A 24,746-nucleotide genomic window follows, 5' to 3' on the forward strand; every position below is an offset into this window, starting at 1 on the left:
TCTTTACAGAACGCAATGACCTGTTTATGAGATGTAATAATGAACATTTCTTGGTGGCTGGTTGCAGTGATTTTCAATTTCTTGCTTCTTGGAGTCATAATTTGCTCTGCCTCATGTTTTCTACATTAAGTCAAGCCTGCAAATGTCACTCCAAAATTAATGAGTATGTCAGACATTACCTCACATCTGCAGTAAATGGTGCATAATTATGAGCCTAAGCTGCCTTTTTATATACATAAATAAATGGGCTTCAAGTGTTCTAATGTTGTGTGACCCTCATAACTGTAAGCATTTGCTCACCTTAACAAAATGATGAACACAGTATTAGTGAAATGGACGTGACAAGGGATGACATTGCTGTAAACAACAGCGTGATGGTATTCAAGTCCTCTAATGCTGTAATTAAAGCACAGATTATGGACCACATGCTGAGAGATTTCAAAGGATTCTACTAAATGCTATTAAAGACTATCCAAAAAATCTACATGTATAATCAATTCAACCATAACGTATGATGTATTTCTTTTTTTTCTTTCTTTTTTTTTTTTTTTTTTAAAAAGATCTTCTCCAATTCTTCATTGAACCACTAAAGTCATTCATTCATTTTTGGATAACAGAGAGGAGCTGTCATGAACACCACCCTTCACCAGCACCTCAATTAAAGACCATAGAATGTCGCCCTTTTTCTGTGTGACACACACTTAGGCACTCACAGACATTTTTTGTGGGTAATTTACAGCCACGAGTCAGAGGAAATGAATCTGCTGCTGGCAAAGAGGGGTTACACACCCTGAACCAACCTTTCTGTCTAGCCTGAGAGGTTCAGAACTGTTACTAACAGCTTCCTGGAGCTGCTAAAACTCTGTGCAACATTGACTGTGGCACTGCCACTTGTCAGGAATCTTACACGGGGAGGAAGTGAAGACAAACGTCTCTCAGCCTTTCACAGATTCAGCTGTGAGACTGTAATTGCTGTTATAATTTGCGAGGACAACACAGAGAGCAACACTTTTTCGTATACCTGAGTTGTTTGCTTGCAGAGACTGTTTTCATTAGTTCAGGAAAGAGTGAGAACAAGTAGCGAAGTAGCACAATGTCCTAAAATAACCCTACTCTCTTATTTCCCTTGGAAATACCCAGAGTATATGGGTGTGTGTGTGTGTGTGTGCGTGTGTGTGTGTGTGTGTGTGTGTGTGTGTGAGAGAGAGAGAGAGAGAGAGAAAGAGATATAGAGCGTGTTGTATAGCTATGTGTACAGGTTAGGCCTTAGTGATCTTGTAATCTTTGCATCTATGCGTGTTTCTACCCGTCTCAGTTATTATTCATGTGCAATCAAAACCTGCACTATAATGAATGGCTGTTTCCTTCAGGGGAATTACATGCACTCTGGATATCTGTTTGTTCCTCCATTGCCATTTCACTAAAAAGGCACCTTAAAATGAGTTAATGGTATATTGTAGATATTGTAGCCTTTACATTTAAACAGGATATTAATTTCAATTTTGTTTTGCTAAATGACATTGACAATAGTTTACTTACGGATAATATTAGGTTCATTTAGGGATTATTACTTCTACACAAACACGGAGATCATAGATAACCTTTCTTTTTATTGTTTCATAGAAGGTGGTTGCTCAATTGCCTCTCTGTCTACCCTGCCCCCCGCCTTTAGTATCCTGAGGGGAGTGCTGAATCAGACCTCTCTCCCTTTTCCTCTAATGCTGACCTGTTGACTCCTGTTGGCCTGGTGAACTTCTCTACAGGACTGGTGACCTTTGGTTTCATTTAGGTTGACTTACCAGATATCACATTTATGAATTTACTTTGGACCAATGCCTTCATTAACCGGATACTGATATCACAGCAGGTTCACAAGGACTATTTCAGTAATGTTTAAGGTTCGGGGCCCCATTTTTATATTATATATGCAACTAAAGCACAGTATGTCCCAGCAATGTTCTCTATAGTAATTGCTCAGTAGTTTAACGAGTTAGTGAAAGAGAATACAAAACAGCTGCTACCCAAACCGAAATCAGGAGACTCTAGGAAACTGTTTAGGCAGGCTATAAATGCAGAACAAGACAGTGATTATAGCATTGTGCTTGTACGTTTTTAGAAGGTCGCCATTAATTCACATTTTCTGCCACCAGTGTTGGTTTTCCAATCAGAGGCTGACAGTGGTGGGTAGATTGCCTTTGATTTATAGCACAGCCTGCCCCTCTTACCTGCTCCAATAAAGACAAACCCACACACACTCAACTACCCCCACAACCAGCCATCGCTCACATTAAGAGGGTCTTACTGCACGAAATCCATAATAGAAGCCACCTCTCCTTGCAAAATTATACTCAACCACAAACGGATTGGTTCATCAACACAAAGAAAAACATATTTGATTAAATTCCTCAAGTGCGACATATTCTTAGAGGTTTTGCAATTTAAAGATCTGGTGCCATGATTCTGTTGCTCCCAGTGAACGTAGAATTTTTCTATCTTAAAAGCAAACATGAAAAATGTCCTAGTCAATCTGAATTATCTTAAAAAAACAATCATTCTTTTTTACTGCTAAATTTAGGTATTAAAACTGAGTGCTGCGAGTGACTGTGCTGGATAGACACAAAAACTACACTTTACTGGGGAGGTGGGACAATAGGAGGATGGGCTTTTTCTTTAAAGGCAAATAAAATCTACCTTCCTACATACCATCCATTGAATTAATATTTATCACCAATGTCTAGTTGCAATGATCTAAAATTAAATGCCACAGTTTGCAAATTTTATATTAAGGATAGATCAGTTTGCATAATGTCATGAGTATTTTTTGTTAAACTAAGGTGCTGTCTGTTTTGCCACTGTGATTGGACGCTTATCCAGATGTGTGAGGAACCGTGAGTTTTATTTCTGAATGTGATCTTTTCTTTAACCACATCTCATTTTATGAAGACAAGAAATGTAGCTATGCCTGTTTACACCTGATACAAATATGCGGCTCAAACACAATATGACATTAACTTTCTCTGATTTGCGGCTTGTTTGAAACCACATCAATCGCATGACTCCATAATATTGGCGCTCGTGTTATTCATATATTGCTACACATGGCATCCTTCACTGTACTTAATAACTACCATTATACAGAAACATGGAACTTGATTTTACTTGCCCGTCTTCATGCAAAGACAGAAAAAAAACTGACAAAACTATCACATCCAGGACCGGCGGCACGGTGGAACGTTTGGTATGCATCCGTTAATACACAAACAACAACAGGGGTGGACGACGCCTCTAAATAGCGTGTGTTTGAAGAACAAAGGCAGTGGAGATAGTTTGAAATACGAGAAAATGAGTTTAAATATGCGAAAATATATTATTTTACAATTCGTTTAACAAAAGATGTGAAAGTTGCAATTTATTTTGGCAAACAAGTGTATCGCTCTCCCCTACAGCAGAAGACGGAATGGTTTTTCCCACCGTAGCAGCGCCCGTCCTGCGCAGCGCCTACTGCAAATCAATGAAGCCAGTCAAACGGACGGGGCTGGGCGGTCGAAGTTGGGACAATTTACGGAGGTTTCTGTTGCCGGATAGTCGACGACAACAAGGATATGTATACAGCGAATATGCGTAGAAAGCTATTTTCTTGTCCTTTAGCGGAGTAAGGAGGATACCCATTTCAAACAAATTCCTACTTATGCGTGTAGTTTGATGTATTTCGATAGAAATTTGTAGCTTAACAAAACTAAACCTTCCCCTCCACCTCCCCGTTCCAACTGAGGATGATTTTTGCTAATACTGGAAACCCGCTGAGGACTCCGTATCGCAAACAGGTAAATACACAAATATTTACCAAAGAACAGACTGTATGTCCACACAGCTGACTCCGTGAAGTCGCAAAATGGGTCTGTTTGACAGCAGCTTACCGCCCGATTAAACTTAATGTAAGCCAAGAAAACTTAGTTGTGACATTTGAAATAGCTAGGTTGTGTCCCAGTGGGTGATGTAACATCCAGATAGACCACTTCTGGATAGTGAGAATACCTGCTGCTCGGGTTGTGGTTCAGGTCCAGTAGTATTACAGACATACAGGCCGATGACATGAGTGCATGCTCAATGTTGTGGCTGCTTAGCAAAATAGTAGGCTAACCCTTTCCATTACAATCTCTCATTTAGTTTTTTTTGTTTTTTGTTTTTTTTGTTTGTTTTTTTTACACTAGCTGGCCATTAACACGACTTTACAGTAACTGAACCAAACATAACAATGTCCATGTTGTATGTGCTTGTTGATTTGGACCTGTTTATTATTTTGGTTGGTTTCTGTTTCATTAAGCTCTCTTTTAGTTTCATTGGTTACCTTGAATAATTGGAGAATACACACCATACATGCAATTAATTCAATGTGTTTTCTTGTTTATTGGGCTTCGATCTATTGTACACAGTTACACAGCATATACGACTAATTGTCCACTGATGAATTATCTTTGGCCCAGTTATATATAGATTTTGAAAACTCCCTTTAGTCAAAAGATTTGAATAAGCATATTTACTCTGCGGTGCTCATGCTGTTATCCTGTGGCTAGAGCTCCATGGGCGAGGCCTGTTACTGGAAACCCTGTGTATATTTCCAGCTAGGATATGACGGACTCTGCTGGTCTGGAGCTGGCTGATAAGATGCTGTCCTCTCCCCATCTTAGTCTCTCACAGTCCTGCATCTGAGTAGTCAGGCAGCTGTATGAGAACAAAATTTACTTATAAGTCTGTCAGAAAAGGCAGTCAACAGAGTCCCAGACTCAGAAAAATAAGGGGCAGGTTGGCATTCTCTTTTAAGACTACCTTGTCTTGTGTTGGTATGAACAGGCACTGAAATGTATATGATGCATGTCTTGTTTTTTTTGACAAAAGTCATTATATGACATGTATTTGGTACATTTTATGATGCATTTTTGTCTTGTGAAACTTTTTTTGTTGTGCTTGTTCTCCTCATCTCCTTTCCTGCAGTTCAAGTCAGTAGTGTTTTTAAGTTGTTGTCATTACGTTACAAATATACTGGAAAAAAACATCACCCTAGCATTAACATGAAATTCAAAAATGAAAATTAAGCACCCAAGATGCTTTAGCTTTACATTTTTTCCAGGATATGAGTCATAATTCAACACATAATTAAAGAATCTTGTCTTTTTAGAAGCTGATAATTAACTGGAATTTCAGTCATTTCTTGTATTTCAATGAAATCTTATAAAGATTGGCATCTACAGTATCTCCTTTAAGACTGAGCTGGCATGATGACACATGGTAATTTGGTATTTAATGGTTAGTACATTTTGGCAAACAATCTGTATTCCATGTTCCCATGTCCCAATAGTAGCAACTGTTGCTTTTGAGGCAATTAATTAAGACTGAGGCCAGAAAACTTGACTTTATCAAATCTCTCCAGGTTATTCCTTACTGAAAGTATGTTTATTATTTAACTATGTCACACAGACCATGCTTTATAAAGCATGTGATTGATGGTTAGTATGGAGGAAATACGGACTTCTGCCACCAATCAGTTGGAAAACAGTAGGTCAAACTTGTTTCATGGTGAAGGCACGTGAGGCGGTAACAAGAGAAGATCCTAACCCTAGGCTGAAGTCCAGACTTGGGTTGCTCAATCCTGTCACCACTTCATGCTTGGGATTCCATCAGCTTCCTCTCAGCTTGTGATTCCTCAGAGAAGGGGTTGGGGGATAATCAGTGTCAGATAATAAGGAAGAACACAGATCTCCGAAGTGGATATCTCTGTCTATCTAGGATGTCTGTGTCTTGTAAACATAAAGAATAAAGTTCTCAATCGCTAGAGGAATACTGAGAGTTAGAAAAGCCTTGATTAATAGAGAAAAGACACAGTTGTACTGAGAATCACTCCAATCCTCCTTAACATATAAATAAAGTTACCCATTAATGTGAGCAATAAGGTGAAGAAGTCTAGCACTACACCAGATGTGACTGCAAATAGCTTATTTGACACCATGAGGCATTGTGGGATCAGTGTGACACTGATGTTAGAGATAGAGGTCCCTGTGGACTGATTGTGCTGACTGTGAAGGTGTGATGGAGATTGTTCTGCACGCACAGATCACGGCTGAGTAAAACATTAATCCTCACTGGACAGAAACCCACATGATACAACTGTGATGGTGTCCAGTGTCCAGACAGATCATTTTTCTCCCCTTTTATTTAGGAGAATTTAAACTTATAATTTAACTTAGCCATGTTTAGATATATTTGACACAAAGCAATTATATGGATCGAACATCCAACATGACCTGCAAATGAATTGAACCTATTGTTTCCTCACCTACTCCAGCCACCTCTGGTCCCATCGTCACATCCCATGGCGCCACCCAGCCCGAGCACCAACAGCAGCACCAACAACAGCAGCAGCAGCAGCACTGCAGGCTGGGACCAACTCAGCAAAACAAACCTCTACATCCGAGGTCTGTCCCCTTTAACCACAGACCATGACCTGGTCAAGCTCTGTCAGCCGTGAGTACCAAATTTCCTCTCATTATTATCTGCTATTGATCTACCATGGATTTTTTTTAGCCTACTTAGTCTAGTTTCAGTTTGCGGGGGCAGTCACTTATTGACATAAATTTGTGAGAGTACAAATGAGGGGTGAAAAAGTTAAATGTAAGGTTTAAATGTGCGACCACTATGTATTTATTGTACTGGCATTTCTGAAAATGTATATAATATTTCAACATACACAGAGGCAGTACTGCAGGCTTCACTTGAATATAAAATGAACAGTTATCTTAAAGACCACACATGGACAAAGACGGATATAATATTATGCAGCTTAATAGCATGCAGAGTACAAGAGCAGAGATTTCATATATCGTGTGTGGATGTGAGTAAGCGCTGGGCTTTTCTACAGCTCTCTTTGTGTGCTGATTACTATATATATGCCAAGCAGAGAGACTGCCCTGGTGCTTCAGAAATTTCATTTCCTTTTTTCCAAGGCCCCATCTTCACAGTATAATACTGAATAAGATCATTTTCAATTCAGTCTTTGCTCCTGTAGAAATATATTGCATACTGAAATTGACCTAAGCTGTGGCATACACACCGACTGGCCACTTTATTAGGTACACTTGTGTAATTCTGAAAGTCCTGTGCATCACCACCACCCACTATGATCCCAGTAATAAACATAAAGAAGAATGATCGCCTTCTTGCTGACTCCAAAAAACAAAAATTGAAAATGTAGAAACTTTGGGGAATTTCTGGCAACACTGTTGTAGTGGACTGCATTACATTGTACAGGTGTACCTAACAATGTGGCCAGTGACTCTCTCTCTCTCTCTCTCTCTCTCTCTCTCTCTCTCTCTCTCTCTCTCTCTCTCTCTCTCTCTCTCTCTCTCTCTCTCTCTCTCTATATATATATATATATACATGCATACATACATACATACATACATACATATATATATATATATGTATATGTACGTATGTATATTTTGTGGTTAAAGCTGGTGGTCAAAAAAGGAAAATACCTGTCTTTGAAATTGTTTTTCATTTTCCTATTCCATTGCTTTTAAATTCTTGCATGGGATAACTTCTAAGATCTAAGAGTTTCTAAACGCCCTTGAATGCAACAGAGATCATTTTCATTTGTTGTGATGTGCCTATGCATATCACAGAAGTCTGTTTCACCACTTCCTATGCAAATCTGGGAGCAAACATGACTTTAATTTTCTTGTGCATTAAACTTTTCTCACAGGATCACATTTAACAATGTTAAAGTGGCGTTAGGTAACAATATGTACAAAGTACACATAAACACACTTAGTTTTGATGGTGCTGTACTGTAAGGACGACATGCTCTTGCAAAACGATTTGAGATTAGACATTCAGCAAAAAGAAAGGTCATAAGGTCATGCACTTTCACCCAGTTTAGCATCTATCATAATCCCCAGCTAAAATATCCTCCTGGTTGACTGTAGGGTACATTGTGGCTTGTATCAGTGTCACTTTAGATTACATAGCTCAAAAGAGTCACACTTAATTTACATTACTTAAGCTTTTTTTGAAGGATTTATTGCATCATGAAGTATATTAACACAGAGATTAACAAGCAGTTACAGAAAATAATTATAAAGCTCATGAATTCATCACATTATGAAGAACGTTTTACTCCAAACAAAAACTAGCCAGTTGTGTGGAAGATCACGGAGATGTAATTTTTGAAATAGCTGTCTTTGGTTTTTATGTGTTTATGACAATTTTATTAACTGATTTTTTTCCTACACCGCCACTAGTTTGACAAAGCACTGAAAAATGTACATGGAGAAGTACCTAATACTCTCATCACTGCTGAGACTTTTGTGAGAGGGCAAGTTTGGGGTTTTTCACTTATTAACTTCAAGATTGTTTTTACCAGCACCTGCATGAAAGTGTCTTTTAAGAAATGACTAGCCTGGTACTCTGAGATTCTCATCAGCGCTTTCCTGTGGTCTGCATGCACACTATTACAGTTCTGTTGAAACTATGGCAACAACATGCCCCACACCAGCGTTTTGAATGCCATGATGTCCTTTGTTTTTGTTTTGCGGTGGTGGCATTGGTATGCCTATCTGTGTCAATGTTTGTGAAACTGTACACAACCTGCTAAAAATTTACAATCTATACAATTCAACCGTTCTGTCAAAATAAAAAATAAAAACGGTATTTATATTCTAATAATATGCCTTTACATATAGATGACTCCCCATGTAAAAAAAAGACAGTCTTTCATCATCCCAGCTGTACAGGAGCTTTGCCAAAATGGTACCCAAGTGACCCAGCTGTTCCCAAGAGCGACTTCGGTGACTCTGTATAGCATTTGATACGGTGGTTTAGTTTGGCTAAAGAAAAAGGGGCTGTTTGAGATTAGAGATTGGTGCTTTGCACACATGGTGGGGTTTTCAGCACCACATGGAAACCACTTCCTGTTTCTCATATTTTTACAGTGATGTCATGGATTGTTGCTCAACCCTCCCACTGTGTGTGTGTTTTATAACTGGCTGAGTCTGGTATATAATCCTGCTAACAATACCTCGCCTCTCTGCTCCTCTCTTAGGTATGGCAAAATTGTATCAACAAAGGCCATCATGGACAAGACTACAAATAAATGTAAAGGTGTGTGATGTTCTTTTTCTCTTTCCAACTTTGTAGGAAAGAAATCTAATGGACTGCCCATGCAGGACGGTCTGAGGGAGCATATGACTACACTTTCCAAAAATTCCCCCAAAATGGTAGACATCCAGTTTGTTAAGTCTATTGACACATTGTCATTCAACAGCTATGTAGTTTCAGCTTGTGTTATTTTAAGCCACAGCCCTTGTCTGTTGGTGTGACACTGTTCTGCATGGCTCCTGGGAAGAAGTGGCCGACTCTTCCCCTTCCTGTTCAGTGGCATTGTTGCGTTTGTTCCAGTTCTAGTAGACTGCCCATCTGACCAAAGAGGGACTTAGTGATTCTCTCTAGTGGTGATGGGATTAAGAGATTGCTTTGTCACTCTTTTCTGGATTATACAGATACCAGTTAATTGAAGGCTCTCAGTGAAAGGGGACACCATTAAAGACCTTGTAGGGCTCTGCCTTAATTTTGAATAGAACTCAAAGGTGGCTTTAGCAATAACCTTGTGTAATCTAAAATTTCATTTCATTCTTTATTTGACCAAAGTCATTGTTTTCAAGAACATTTTAGTAACAACTAAGACAAAGATTCACATCAGACTTTTAATAATATTGTGACCCATTTCTCAGTTGAAGGAATCCTGGCACATTCGCCATAATTTATTTTGAATAGGTTATATGTCACAAATGCAGTAGAGGCTAATGACTATAGGTACACCCTGTTTGTACCCCCCAGGACAAAGAGCTGACCTGAGCCGCTGGTATCTGCACCATCAGCACTGTTTTGCATCTACTTACACACACCCACAGTACAGACACACACACACAGACACACAACTACACATGCAAATTGATGGACCTGCAGTATATAATCCTGAGGCTTAAATATACACACTAAAAATTATAACACACTGTATGGTGCATTTGTTATAGTAATACATTATACTAACTAATGAACTCCCAGTCTACTACCATGAATCACAGAGAGCCCATAACACACAGTGGTTCTACCATTATATGTGCTAGATACAACATATTGTCCTAACTGCGCTGCCTGTCTCCTCAGGATATGGCTTTGTGGACTTTGACAGTCCTGCTGCAGCTCAGAAAGCCGTTGCTGCCCTGAAGACCACTGGTGTCCAAGCTCAGATGGCAAAGGTGAGGATTCATTACAGACTAATCCTGATATCACATCCATACAAGTCACCCAGTAACGCTGTTGTCCCCGATCTGACTGGTCAGGCAACTTGAACCTAATCCTTGTGGTATTAAATAGCACGATTGGAATCATTGACTGCAAAGTATATGCTCCACAACCACTGGTGTGTTGACTGCTCAGTGACTCTGAGATCACTAACTTGAATCAGGGTGGAAGCAGCATGTGTATGTATTTGTGTGTGTACTATATGTGTCCATGGAACATTTTAGGTGGTAGTGTAATTCAGCACTAGATTTACTGAGATATTCACGTCCATCCATTTTCAGATGCGGCACGTGCACCAATCTGTTGCAGTTGACTAGTCAAAGTGTGCATGTGTTTAAAAGGCGTTTCTATATCTTTATTGATTATGTAGTTAAAGAAGGATTCTGCAAATAACAGGATCAATAGAACAATAGAAGGACATGCTTTATGTTTATTCTACTGGACTACAGTCACACAATTTTGAGTAATCATTAATGAACAAAATAACAAACAGTGGGTTGTTGTGGTTTGTGTTGATTAAATGTGATTCCATTGAAGTTAATATTCAGTGAACTGTAAGATCACAGTTACTTTTTTGTTTTGACAAGCAATTAACTGGGTTTTTATGCCACTTAACAGTAGGATTCTACTGAAAGATTTGCTATATCAGCATCTCCACCCTCCACCCACTGCTCTCTGAGCTGTTAGTGCTTCATCTGTCTCTCTTTCTTATTTGTGGCTTTCTTTCTCTCATCTCATCTCATCTTTTTCCATTTGGTTTTCACCTTCCATGAAGTCTGTTTGACTCTTGTTGCAGAAATAGAATAGTTAATAGTGTCAATACATAGCACATTTGTGCCAAGTAATCTGCTTCACTCTCTGTGTTTAAATGTATTTGTTATTTTGCTTATGTGTTCTCATGTGGTTTATAATGTATACAGTAAAGTTGAAAAGTCTGAAAGCACATAAAAAAATCTGTCATATTTTCACCAAAACCTGGGAATAATCAGAAAGTTTGAGGATTTAGGAAAAACAAAAAGTTTTAACATGTATAAAAAAGAGAAAATATTTTCGATTCTACTCTGTTTTTAGGGCGCTAATCAAACGTAGGCAAATGTGAACTCTTTAGATAAAAGGCACAAAGTTTTCTAAATAAAGACTCCAATCAGCAAAATCATGTGAAAACAAGGCTGTCTATTAGTGGAAGGATAGGAAAATGAACGAACTGTGAACCACTTCTCTGGAGGGGAAACAAGGTCAAACATTTGGGGTGGGCCTAGACATACCAACATTGCACAGAAGATAACTGGAAAGAATGGAGCAGAAGGGTGTATGTAAGGAGAGCGTAGAAAAACAAGGGGGAGAATGACAGTGAATCAAACTCATAGTGAAACACGGGGGTGCGAATATCCAAAGATTCATACTGTAGAATTACACAGTCTCACAGTCACCTGACCTCGACCTCGGTGATCAACGGGGTCACCGGAAGACAGAGAAAGCCAAGCATTCCTGACATCACAGGAAGCTCTTTGGAACTGTGTCAGATCACGCTGGGATAACACAGTTTATCAGGCTTTGCACACACTTGTGGAGTACATGCCAGCTCAAGTGCATGCTGTCATTAGAAGAAGGAGGGCAGACAAATACTAAGATTTCCTAAAAATGTAGGTCCTTTTTTTCAGAGTTTTTCACTAAAATTGTTGAGCTGCTGTTATCATTTGTAAATGAATGTTTTGGATTAAATTCCAAACAATTATTTTTACTAGTGGTCTCAGATATTTGGATCCCACTGTTTTTTGTGTTGTCAATCAAGTGTTGCATGCATATGTGTCATTGATGGATCCCAAAGTTATTCTGTCAGCTGACAGCCCCAGCCAGGCTTTAGTGGGGCTTCAGTCGTGAATGGCGTCATCAGTCAGACTATAGGCCGTAGAGACTGGTGGTGCTGACAGCAGGATGACGTACATTATCCATCATGTGGATGTACTTTCGAAGCATGTCTGTCCATGCTGGGAGTAGCCTTTTGCCCACTCCAGAGAATCTTATTACATGCAGTGTCTCCTGGTAAAATACTATCTTACTAAAGCCCCTGTGCAAGTCAAGTTGGAGTTTTTGAATGTTGCCAGATTAATATATAATATAGGATATTATCAGATTAGGGGCTTTAAAGAAAGGCTGTATTACTTTTGACATTTTACTGGTCTCTGGCCACAGAAGAGGAAGTAAATAATGTGCGTTGTTATGGTAACAGGAACTCAGGGAACAGAGAAAATTAGTTCCCACACAGCACTGAGCCTCATTTCCTTGTCTGGGGTTCTGTGGGGCTTCTTGAGATGCCTTCCTGTAGCCATTTTACTTTTTAATTAAAATAGAGCAGCTCTGAAGGGCATGCTTAAGTTTAATCTTTGTATTGTGGAAGGTAAATGCTATTATAAAGTGTGAGCCTTTCATGCTTTATTCTGACTGTTGCAGAAGTTTGTTTGGGCTTAATGGACTCTCTGACAAAGGTCCCTTTTCCTGTTTTTTATCTGCCCAGGCACCCTTCAATAGTCTTTCTCTCATTATTATTTCAAAGGCAGGTGGTGGGAAGTGATCAGATAAGAGATTCCCTTCTTTTGACCTCATGTTACTTCACTGGATGTCTTGTGATACTTCACTGTGTGTTTAACTTTTTGTGAATACATACAATGGATGTACGTATCTGACATTTGTTTAAATATGTAGCAAACTTGATTCAGTATCAAAAAAGAGAAGCTGTTGTTATTTAGTTATTGCATCAATAAAACGTAGCCATTCATCTCACCCTCAAACCTCATTTTAAAACGTCACAAGTAAGACTTCCTCTCTAACAGACACTATGTGATAGTAAATACCAGGTCAAAGGTAAGCTTGGAAAAAAAATATAATCAGGTAATGCAAAGCGGAAAAGGGGTCAGCTTTCTGTTGTTAACAATTTATCAGTGTCCTCACTGGGGGTTCATTTAGGTTACACCTGTACACTGTCAGCTCAGCTGTGCCACATAAGACTGAAAAGGTAAATCATTTTGTTCCTGTATTGTGCTTGAGCACACACATGTATGCATATACTCATCTGGGTAAAGTAGGAGACTGAAACACAACCATGCCCCCCCTCTCCATCCTCTCATCTGTCCTTTAATCTTTTTTTGGGGCCAATTCCTCTGACTGAACACATTGCCTGGGTTTGGTGCAGCCTAAGCTGCAGCTCAATCATTGTCCTCTAAATGTGAAATGTTGATTTTTCTGTCACTGTATTACTTTTTACCATCCAACCTGTCCCTGTTGCTGACTCTGAACAGCACAACACTGATGAATATTAATGGAAGAGGCTGCTCCCCAGGGACTCCTAGCCGTGTTTTATGTTTCTGCTGATGCTATTAAAATACAGCATAAAATCAGCTGATGTGAGCCTTAAGCCAACATGGACTGCATGTAAATCTCTACTTATCTCTGTTCATAGTGACCTTTTATTACCTAAATCCCCCACAGGAAGAAACTGTGACAAACAGAGACATGATAACCCAATTACTGAGGTTCGTCTTAGAAGTATGATAAACATTTAGTCATTTCTATGGATAAATCATGTGGAATTCGCAAGGAAACTCCCACTTCCCTTCTCTCTTATTCCTTGTACTTCACACATTACTAATGCCAATGTGAATGTGAGAATATAAAGGAATGTCTTTGTGTTTCAAGCATTTCCTGTAGTGTAATTACAGTGCGTCTGTCTACCTCTTTTATTTTTTTCACCATGCAGCAACAAGAACAAGACCCAACAAACCTCTACATCTCCAACTTGCCTTTGTCTATGGATGAACAGGAACTGGAGAACATGTTAAAGCATTTTGGCCAGGTTATATCCACTCGCATCTTGAGGGACTCCAGTGGAGTCAGCAGAGGAGTTGGCTTTGCAAGGTAGGATTCTATGAACTGGAAACAGCATGGAGGGACAGTTTTTTACTGGTGATACACGTAGAATTGTATCATAAATAAATCAAAATGATGTCAAATAATATACATTTTTCTGAGTACATTTAATAAATTGTATCCAACTGAAATGATTGACAACCTCCTCTGACCTTCATTACCATTTTATAGGTCTTGCAGAACATTTGCTGAATTACTCTATGATCAAACAAGACATTTTTACAAGAGTAAATAATAAGAGACTACTGTTTGATCAGTGAACGTAGTAATGCCAGTGCCAGGAATGAGAAACAGATGGCAATTTTCCCTCCACAACCTTCTGCAGAACATCTACAGAAAAACACTGTGTTAATTTAAATACAATCGTTATAAGAATACCACGATTAACGTCATGTCTCCCAATGATAAAGGGACATTTTAAAATTTTACACATGAAATGGTTTGAAGAAGATTAACCAGAAATTATTTTTGTTGATTTCTTGTCATAAAAATCTAGAAATAGTTTTGTGTCTAAATTTCATACTTAAAAACACATGGCGATCATGTTGACAACAAGGTAGAAAGTACTGTTCATGTATGGACAAATGGAAACTCCTTTTAAAAAATAGTTTCACAATGACTGGGTGATTTAATTATAGTGGTAATGTTGGCTTCCACCAGTCTTACTTGCATAACCTGACATCTGACTGAAATACTTGACAAAACCAGGGTCATGGCTGACAAAACAAAAATATCATAGCATATCATGGGAATTTTTGTGTGTGGGTGTGTTCTAATAGGCGTTTGGCCAAAATGACGATGACTACACAAGTTGATCCTACAACATGGACTCCATAAACTAGCAGATAAAGATATTTTAGGATATACCACCACTTTCATCAACCCTTAAAGGCACCAGTTTTAGGAAAGCACCTGCTCTCTTCTGACTGCAGTTATTGTTCTGTCTAATCGCTAATTTACTCTGTGTGTCTTTTCCAACTTCAGGATGGAGTCAACTGAAAAATGTGATGCAGTCATTTCTCACTTCAATGGAAAGTTTATTAAGACACCTGCAGGCGTCCCAGGTAAGAACATACTATATAATTACAGATACAATTAATTCTAAATAACATGTGAAACAGAATAAAAGAAGAATGGTTACAGTCTACTTAATGTTAAAGGGCGGAGTTGCACAGGCAGGAAGAAGTGGTTGGCCAAATGACTCATGCTTCCAACAGGAGTCAGAGAGTCTGCTGCTAAAGCGCTCATATACACTAAGCCCTAAGTGGCAGAGCATAGACAAAGAAAGCGAGAGAGAGCTGCTCTGTGTGGCCTCCACTCCCTCTCTAAGCTTTTTAATTGGATTATTAGACTGAAATAGTCTCTGCTGGCCTTGCCTCCTTTAGGAAGGGGAGGGGATTACAGCTCCACAGCTGCCAAATTAGATGTCTGTGTTCCCAGGCTGGCTAGTAAATGTGTACTCCCAGTCTGCAGGGAGTGAATGACTGTATACCAAGCAATGACAGACAACAATGTGTGTGTGATACTGTTCGTTAAAGACAAACCCTTTACTTTATTTCATTGCTATTTCTCTCTTTAGCCCCATCTGAACCATTGCTGTGCAAGTTTGCTGATGGCGGACAGAAAAAGAGACAAAGTCAGAATAAGTTTGGCCAGAATGGTCGGCCCTGGGCAAGAGATGGTGATTCCAGACTGGTAAGTGTTTCTCAGGATGGTGTAAATAAAGGACAAATTTAAGGTCTTCAAGTGTTATAAATATTACAACCTACCAAAAAAATGAAACTTCATTGTTCATCGTTACCGAAGTCATTTTAAGAAGTGGTTCTTAAAGTTCTTCTCCAGTCATTGATTAAAAACTGAAAACTAATCTTTTAGTATCAGTGTTACATATTTAGATTGTTTTTTTCATGAAAGTAATTCTTTTGTGCCTTAAAATGGCTTAGATGTAACTCTACACTGTTGTTTCCTTTAGAATGTGCAGATCAATGAAATCCTTGCCTCTCTTTCCACCCAATGCTTCACTCAAACATTATAAAACTACTGTATTCTGTGCAATGGCAAGTTGTAACACTGGAGTGATTCTGTCATAAAGGTTGGAACCAGAGACCAATTCTTAGGAAGAGTGATGATAAGAAAAGCCCCACCCTGCAAGCTGAAAGAATGAGTTTCTTAGGGTTTTTTTTTTTTTTTTTTTTTTTTTTTTTTTTATTTAACATATAAAGGCCTTATTTCTCAAACTGTCATTGGTACACTGCAGCTTCAAGGAGGAAATGCTCAGCCATGGCATTGACTACTTATTTTGCTCATGATGTGTCTTCCAACATAAAAAACCACCATATCAATATTTTAACAAGGTTAAAACAAAATATTCAACTAATGGGGTCTCTAATCTTTTAAAGAGTGCAACCCCCTGCCACTGACATGTTTGGAACGAGAAAGTTTAGGAGTGCAGAAGTAATGCATTGATAAGTAATTTAAAAGAATCATTTAAAAAGGCCACACTCCTTTTACATTAAACTGACAGAATATAATATGATCTACTCTTCTGTTACGCTTCTGCTGCTGTGAAGAGACTCTCTTTTTGACAGGAAGTGTAGAGATCAGGACGACCTGGTTGTTCTGTCTCAGAGTTTCCAACAATTCAGCTAATTTTCATTTATATAGCTAATTAGTCTCAGTCATTGCTACAATTAGGCTGTGTAAAACACAGAGTTAGTGGAAAAGACGGGACACAAAGTTAAACACAGACATGCAGCTAAAGATGTCAGGTTTCTGTAAGTTTGTATTCAACTTATTTAACCAATATTTGAGAAATTGTTTCCACTTTTTCCATTCCTTGTGGATTTTCTTGCATGCACAGATAGCGTCACTGAAGTGAGTGTATCCTCCAGGAGTGTTTCTTTTTAATATCACCACAGTTGACACTCTGTTCCTCTCGCCAAGAACACCACACTTTACTGAGTTAGCTACGTACTGCTAATTAGCTGTGTTTTAACTTGTCACTTCAGACTTGCTCAAGGTTACCTTAACTCTTTACAAAAACAGCCACAGTTTGTGTAAGTACATCACTCCGTTTGTATAGCCTCAAGTTGGCTAACTTCTGTTTAGCCTTGCTAACAGTGCAATTCACAGTGAGCATTAAACCTAGCACTGCAAAGAACTCTTCTACCCGTCCATGTCCTCTGGTATCTGGCCGCTCTTTGAGTGACAAGGACAAGGCTGAGCCTGAGTGTGTGTGATTTGTTGTCAGATCTTTCAAAAGAGTGGAGGACAGCAGCAGCGCTCCGATAAGAACAATACTGTGAACATTCATGGTTTGTAGAAAGATAAGCAAGGTGTTGTTGCATCAGGTGATCTTGACAGCATATCCTTTTTGCCCCTTTGTCGTCAGGCAAGTGGGAAGCTGAAGGTAGAATGCCCCTTCCCACTACTGGTCCCAAAACCAGCAAGGTTTGCAGGGTTTTTCCTCCCTCGAGAACCAGCAATAGTTAAAAATTCTTTCCCATCTAGCCAGACTTTGTTTAAAGTTGACTCACTCACTCACTAAACCTGGAACAAACCACATGTCTACCCACATCATGGTGACTGACTATGGACAGAATTTGGATTTGGATGGTGTGGTTGAGGCTAGACTGGTTGACCTGCCAACAGTGGAGCCCTCTTTGACATCTTATCTAACACCCACATGTAACCAGCGGGTGTCCGGACCCACAGCCCTTTCCTACCCAGACACTGCTAATTTTCCACCTGGAAAAAATGTATCAGGCTCAGACATACACTGACCTGGATCGGAGCTCTGTGTCCATTCTTCAGACTTATCAGGTGATGTTTTTGGCAGAGCTTGGAGGACAGATACCACCAGAGAGTGAATCCAATAATGTTGTTCTATGGTGGCACACCAGAGAACAACAGTAATAATGGTCTCTTATTAACACACTCATATTGGGCAAAGCTTAAGCTGTGCAATAAACACTATTCTAAAATGGTTAGCAAAATTCTTGGTTCCTACTTCATACAGCAACCAAAGGATAGGACAGCCATTTTTCTAAATGCAACTATGCTGGGGGATTAGTTTTCGACAACTGATCTCACAGATGCTTACTATCACATAGAGATTTATGATGTCGCAGTCTTGTGTGTACCTGGTGCTGCTGTATAGTCAGTCATTGGCCTCCTGCACCTTAAAAAATGTGTTCAGGAAGTAGCACCTCATCAGGATGAAGGATTCCAAATATTTTAATATCTAGATGATTGTATTCTGAAAAAAAAAACAGAACATTTAGTTCTATCATTCATGCTTTGGGTTTCACAGTGGATGTCTGAAAAACTCACACTAAGGCAGCAGTTTTTATTTCTCAAGCTGAGGAGATGTTCTGTTACCTGCTGGGCACATCTGTCAGAGCACAGAATGTCCCATTTAAGCACTGCCTTTCTCATTTTCTGTTAGGACACTGACAGAACCTTCTGTAGCTGCTGGACATATTCACTCCATAACATGTATATCCAAGGTCTTTGAGCTCCAGAGCTTCTTCTCCTTCTCCCTTTGCATCTGAGGAGCAGGGACGGTTTCATACCCTGCGTCCTTTGTGCACATTACGAATCTACATGGACTTTACTAGGAGTGTGCATTTACGTGATCAATTATTTGCCTGGTTTGCCTACTCAGCCAGAAGCACTGTCCCAGCAGCAGCTCTCTCACTACATTGATGAGATTATCTCCCTGGGTTATACCAGCAAAGGTGTCCCCTGGCCTCAAGGTTTGAGAGACATTTGACCAGGGCTATAGCAACACCATAGGCGTTGTTTAAAGAGCAACCTTTGTGCACTAGCTAATTAGTCACCACGATCCTAGTTTGTTAGGTTTTATCATGAAAATTTATCAAAGATGAACAAAAGTTGGAGGCGTACCTTTCATGTTGGCAGCTGCTCAGCATTGTGTCAATACAGGGGCTTTTCCAGGCTCAGTTTTAGAAGGGAGGAAATCAGTGATTTTGAGGGAGAGGACTGTGGGGTTGAAACAGGCATGGCAGATGTTACTTATAATATTTATCAATGTATATGTATTTATTTATAAAATTTTGCAGGGAGGGGTGATTTAGATATTGTAACTGTAGAGTGACTGGCAGTCTGGAATAAAAGCTATATACATGCATTAATGCACAGAAAATAAGCTTAATTAAATTAAAACCTGGTGGAGGAGGTGCCTAAAACAGCCAAACAGAACAAAGAGGAGAAGGTGGGCGTACCAAAAACCCTCTATGCTCTATGAAAGAAAAACCCTGGAATTTATGTTGTACAGATTGGGTGTTGTACCCAGTGAGCTGAATGACAAGGAATTATAAATTCTGACAATAACTTGTGTGCCCTGAAAGAGAGGGACATGGTACAACAGCATTTTTCAAACAACTTACACAGGTTGTCTTCTTTAAAGGCATGAATCAGTGAGTCTGGTGATACCTCTTGCAGTATGTGTTGTACCTTGTTCCCCTCCTTCAGGAAACAGAAGTTGCAGTCCTAACTATTTTAAATGTCAAATAACAACATCTGCTGTTCAAGGTATACCACAATATGTTGCAGATTAAAAAATATATGCCTCTACTGAAGCCACCAGTTCAAGGGTGGGGTTCCTGTTTAAGCCTAAAAACCGTAGTATCTCTTTCATGCTCTGCATAGTTTGTGATTGTACTGATCAGTATTTAGAACCTGCATCAAAAATGTGGTATGTTGCCCGAGTTCAGGGTGGAATGTTTTATTGCATTTATCAAAAAATCTTGTTTAGTCTGCGGCGCCAGTTCTTAGGCTTGAGAGCTACAGAATGCACAATATAGATAATTCTATTGATGTTTGAAGTTGCAGGCTTCGGCTGAGTTGCTAATCTCGTGTCCTCTTTCTCTCCAGGCTGGAATGACGCTCACATATGACCCCAGTACAGCTGCTATGCAAAATGGGTAAATTAGATTAACGTATACAGCATATTGCACTGTTACGGTCAACATATTTTATTTCTACCACAAACAACCCAACTGACCACACTTCAATCTGTGTCCACAGATTTTTTCCACCACCATTCAGTATTTCAAACAGGATGATTGCTCAAACGTCCATGTCTCCTTACATGTCTCCAGTTTCAACATATCAGGTTGGAATCCTCTTCTTTTAAGGACAAATGTGTAGTTTGAATCATGTAAGAAGCAAAACTTTCAGAATCATTTCATTCAGCTCTATACAACATATCTCAGCATTTATGTTTATAAACCATGTGTCATCAAAATTCAGTGACTTGTCCTTTGGGGCTTTAGAGATGTAGGCCAAGTATGTGACAAAGGCCACTGTGGCCTTTCATGCTTGTTGCTGTGCCAATGGCCATAGCATGTGATCCCTGGAAATAGCATCTGCTCAGTGCCAGTGTGCTCACAGAGTGTGTGTGTGTGTGTGTGTGTGTTTTTTTGATGTTCCAGGTGCAGAACCCATCCTGGATGCCTCATCAACCCTACATCATGCAGCACCCAGTAAGAACCAGATCTGTCCTTGCACTCATTATCACTGTCTTCACCACAATTCTCTGTCTTTTTTTTTTTTTTTAATCTTCTTCTTCATCAAAACATTTCCCTCTGTGGTTGTAACAGAATTGAAACATTTTTGTGTAAACAGACGGACACAGTATGGGAGAGTAGTAGTTCCACATAAGGTGACACTGATCCTTGAGGATTTTCAGCACTAAAATGTTTGTGTAGGAATATAAAAACGACTGCTTTGGAGAGGCTATATAAAGCCGTGTATTTAATGACAGATGCTAAATATCTTATAACAGATGGGTTTAAATTGAGAGAGAAGAGTCCTGTCTTGGTTTGGAAATGAGCCAGCATAGATGGAAAAAACACTGCTTGGTGGATCAGGCCTTCCAAGATGCTTACAGACAACTTGCTCAACTTGCAACTTTCACCTTCTGCCGTGGGCATGAGATTAGTCAGTTTCTCTTTGCCCGAAATCTGGTCCCACAAAACTCAATATGCATTTCATCCCAGTTGTCATGCATGGTTGTTGTGGCATTCTGTCAGTTTTGTTCAGTGTGTTTTGACAGTATTTTTGGTTAGAAGAAAGATATTCTTCAGATGATTTTGTGTATATACCAGCTGCATACTTACCTGCCCACACTGTTCTTCCAGGGTACAGTGATATCGCCCTCTATGGACCCATCCATGTCACTGCAGCCTACTTCCATGATGGCCCCTATCGCTCAGCAGATGAGTCACCTGTCTCTGGGTAGTGCAGGAACGGTGAGTAAATGCTGCATTGGATCAGAAATTTGTTCACACGTTATATTCCATAAGAGCTTCATTTAACTGCAAAATGTATAGATCACGAATACGCTTTCTATGTGTCTCTATTTGTCACAGTTTATGGCTACTAACACAGCTATGCAAGGAGCATATATCCCACAGTATGCACACATGCAGACAGCAACTGTTCCTGTGGAGGTATGTTCAGTATCTTTATTTAAAATCTTTATTTAAAATAAAAGGCTCAGTTTTGTCAAAAGTGGCAGCAGCAAAGGATTAAGGTTATCTCACTCTCTCTCTTCCAGGAAAATGGAACACATTCACAAGTGGACTCATCCGGCAATCATTCCCCCTATTCCTACCAACAAACCAAGTAGTGCTGAGGTAACATTTGGACAACAGCTAAAACAATCATGTCTACACATGCAGTGGACGCTAAGGATCTTTCACTGTTTTGCGCAGATTTTGCAAATGTTTAAGCGAGACTATTTTTGGTATCATTTTCAGAGAATATATCTGAGTTCATGAAATGATTCAAATTATATTTAAAAAAGTTTTATTTTCATACTAGAAAACGTTTATTTTTTACTAGGGTTTGCCACAGCATACAAGAAAGAATCATGTGACTAGTTGTGCAAAATACTTGGTAGTAAATACGTCTTTTGACTTTTTCTTTCTGAAGTTTTTTTTTTTTTTTTATCCAGACATTTTGAAAATGATGTTTTTGTGCTTGCTGTGTGAGTGTTGCTATGGTGAAGTGTTCAGTGTTGTTTTCTTGTAAAGTGATTTCTCTTAGAATTTTAGATTGATCTTGCTGTCTGAGTAAAATATGCCTTAATAGTTTTGATACAGTAGTTGTACAGACCACCACAGAGCGGCAATAAGCAAAAAATGTTGGAATTTATTGCCTGTGAAATCAGATTTTTTTTTTTTTTTAAATGTGTGTTTTCACTTTTCCCCTCCCAAAACTAATAGAAAAGTAGAAGAAATTTTAGAAAAATGCAACGAATTCAATGACTCCAGATCCGATTATTTTATTGGATGCAATATTTATTTAGGCCCTACATTTTGTGGATATTGAAAATGTTACAAATTCCGCTGAAAGGTCACATTTTTACTCTTGCCTTTTTGAATACTTGGTATTGTAGAGTAGCTGAAATCGGTCGGGTGGGGGAATAAGATGGGCAAATCTTTTTCGTTTGTTGGTTGTGCTTTTGCTTTTTTGGGTGATGTTAATTGTGTTGATGGGGTTTGTATTTTTCACTTTGATTTGAAAAACTAACAGGAAAACATGGACGTATGATTGTGAAGAAAAAAATCGAAGCCTTATATTAGAACTTAGGCAAAAATTCAGTGAGTTGGGGGATAAAATGAGACTAATATGTGTATTTTATTGCACCTCACTCTTTGATAGGAAACAAACAAACTTGGCACTTTCAAATGTAGTTTACGTCACCAAAGATTGTTAGATAGTACACTGAGGAAATAGCATCATTTATCTCTTTAACCAGGACATGTAACTCTGCAAACTAGATTGCAGTTTGGACAGTGTGCCTTTTTTGTGCATTTACCTTCAGTTCTCTTAACTATTAGTACAGTACAGACACACGCAAGCATGAAGGAAGGCTCCAAGTGCCACAGATGACTTTCATGATGACAGGAAAAATGGGAAATGCAGCATTATAGTAAATATAATAAGTTAAAAAGACAAAATATTAAAACTGTCAAATGACAGTGCGTCTGATACGGCAAAAAAGGTAATTCTTTTTTGAAAATATTGGGATAAAGCAAGCGTTTTGATTAAGGTGTCCTCCATTCAGCCTGTGATTCGACCTGGTGGTCAGTCAGATCAGTTATCTACCTCAGAGTTTTCTTTCTTCTCTGTATTAGGTCGGGTTAGCAGGTCCAGCCCGCCCTTCACGACCAAATGCCACACTCAGGAGCTGGCCACATACAGCTGTTTCCTTTCAGGTTGTTTTGAATACTTCTTGATTTTCCTCAAACCTGTTTGTTTTTTTTAAATTATTATCTCTTATTGTAATCACAAAGAAGGGGGGGCAACAACACGTTTCTACTAATGTTCACACATTCACTTTCATAGCTTCTCCTTTTATGGCATCAGATTCCAGAGCCTGATCCAAAGCTTTTAAGATCAACAGAGCTTCGTGGCGTTCACTGGATCTGCACTATTTTCAACAAACGTGTTTGTTGCTTTGTCTTGGGTCTAGAAAAAGCAGCATTTCCTCTGTAGTTAGCTGGGGTGCGTGAAAAACGTAAAGGACCGCTGTGATGATACTTGAGATTTCTGTGTAATGCCTGAGACTGACAAGTAATACTGTCTTGTGAGGTTTATGCTGCTAGTGGTGTCTGAACCAAGTGCCATAGTATCTGGGTCAAGAGTTGAAGAGGTGCATCCATGAAAAATTGCTCATATAAGTAACCACCATATTGAAAAGTCATTAAGTTATATGAAAAAGTTCTAATTTATGAAGATTTTTTGTACAGACAGACTAAGGAAATAAGAGATTTTCATAGAGCTATATGAAAGTTTTTTTTTTTCGTTTTTTTTTTTTTTTTTTTACTTGTGCCACAGTTACTAGAGGTAACTTGTATGTACAGTTTAAGGAATCTCTCTTCTGTATGTTTGTTTTATAGTGTTTGTTAAAGCCCAAACCTTTTTTTCAATAGATTGTTGCCCAAGGTTTATTCTGTTAATTTCTTTGACGTTTTTGAATAAAAAAAATTAAAAATCAATTAATCTGTTGCAAGTCCAGTCATTATTTTTAAGTGAATCTTGAGTACACCTGCTTTAATTAAGTGTACCCAGTTGGTAACCTTTCATTGATTAATGATGACATTATGTATATTTTTTTAAAACACTTGAACAATAAATTTGAATATGATGGTTGTTCCTGGAGCTTGGCTGCAGTTTCAAAGGGCTGATATCCAAAGACGTCTCTCACTTTGTCTCTCACTTTCACTTGATGTTTAATAAGGAAGCTGGCCTTATTAGAATTTGCGACTACCTAAAAATAATGTCTTGCTCAAATTATCTTTACAAATCATGTAAACTGGCAAACACAATTATATACTGAAAGAAACATGGATAGCTCAGTGATATCTGGCTCTGTCTGAACATCTTATTTTTAAATACACAATAGATTCAAGATGGATTTCCACCGA

At 38.8% G+C, this 24,746-nt stretch overlaps 1 protein-coding gene across 2 annotated transcripts; it reads left to right on the forward strand.

Moving 5' to 3' along the window:
- The first annotated feature begins 3,499 nt into the window (after positions 1–3,499).
- LOC111575741 (RNA-binding motif, single-stranded-interacting protein 1) lies at positions 3,500–24,317 on the forward strand. Of its 2 annotated transcripts, XM_023281049.3 has the most exons (14): positions 3,500–3,824; positions 6,341–6,519; positions 9,098–9,156; positions 10,222–10,313; positions 14,114–14,271; positions 15,268–15,347; positions 15,863–15,978; positions 20,182–20,231; positions 20,335–20,422; positions 20,742–20,792; positions 21,450–21,560; positions 21,681–21,761; positions 21,869–21,947; positions 23,454–24,317. In XM_023281049.3, the coding sequence occupies exons 1-13, from the start codon at positions 3,774–3,776 to the stop codon at positions 21,938–21,940; spliced, it is 1,188 nt and encodes a 395-aa protein (XP_023136817.1). In that variant the 5' UTR covers positions 3,500–3,773; the 3' UTR covers positions 21,941–21,947; positions 23,454–24,317. The 2 variants fall into 2 exon arrangements, with proteins under 2 accessions (XP_023136817.1, XP_023136816.1); XM_023281048.3 differs by having other exon boundaries at positions 3,501–3,824; positions 21,869–24,317.
- Positions 24,318–24,746: the final 429 nt, after the last annotated feature.

This window comes from Amphiprion ocellaris, chromosome 11 (genome assembly GCF_022539595.1).
Source record: "Amphiprion ocellaris isolate individual 3 ecotype Okinawa chromosome 11, ASM2253959v1, whole genome shotgun sequence".
Taxonomy (NCBI): Eukaryota; Metazoa; Chordata; class Actinopteri; family Pomacentridae; genus Amphiprion; species Amphiprion ocellaris.

Bases quoted from the DNA above. Each gene is read 5' to 3' on its own strand.
- LOC111575741 (XM_023281049.3), top strand. From the start codon at position 3,774: ATGATTTTTGCTAATACTGGAAACCCGCTGAGGACTCCGTATCGCAAA. The intron at 10,314-14,113 runs GTGAGGATTCAT...TTCACCATGCAG, and splicing joins TCCAAGCTCAGATGGCAAAG to CAACAAGAACAAGACCCAAC. The intron at 21,762-21,868 runs GTATGTTCAGTA...TCTCTCTTCCAG, and splicing joins CAGCAACTGTTCCTGTGGAG to GAAAATGGAACACATTCACA.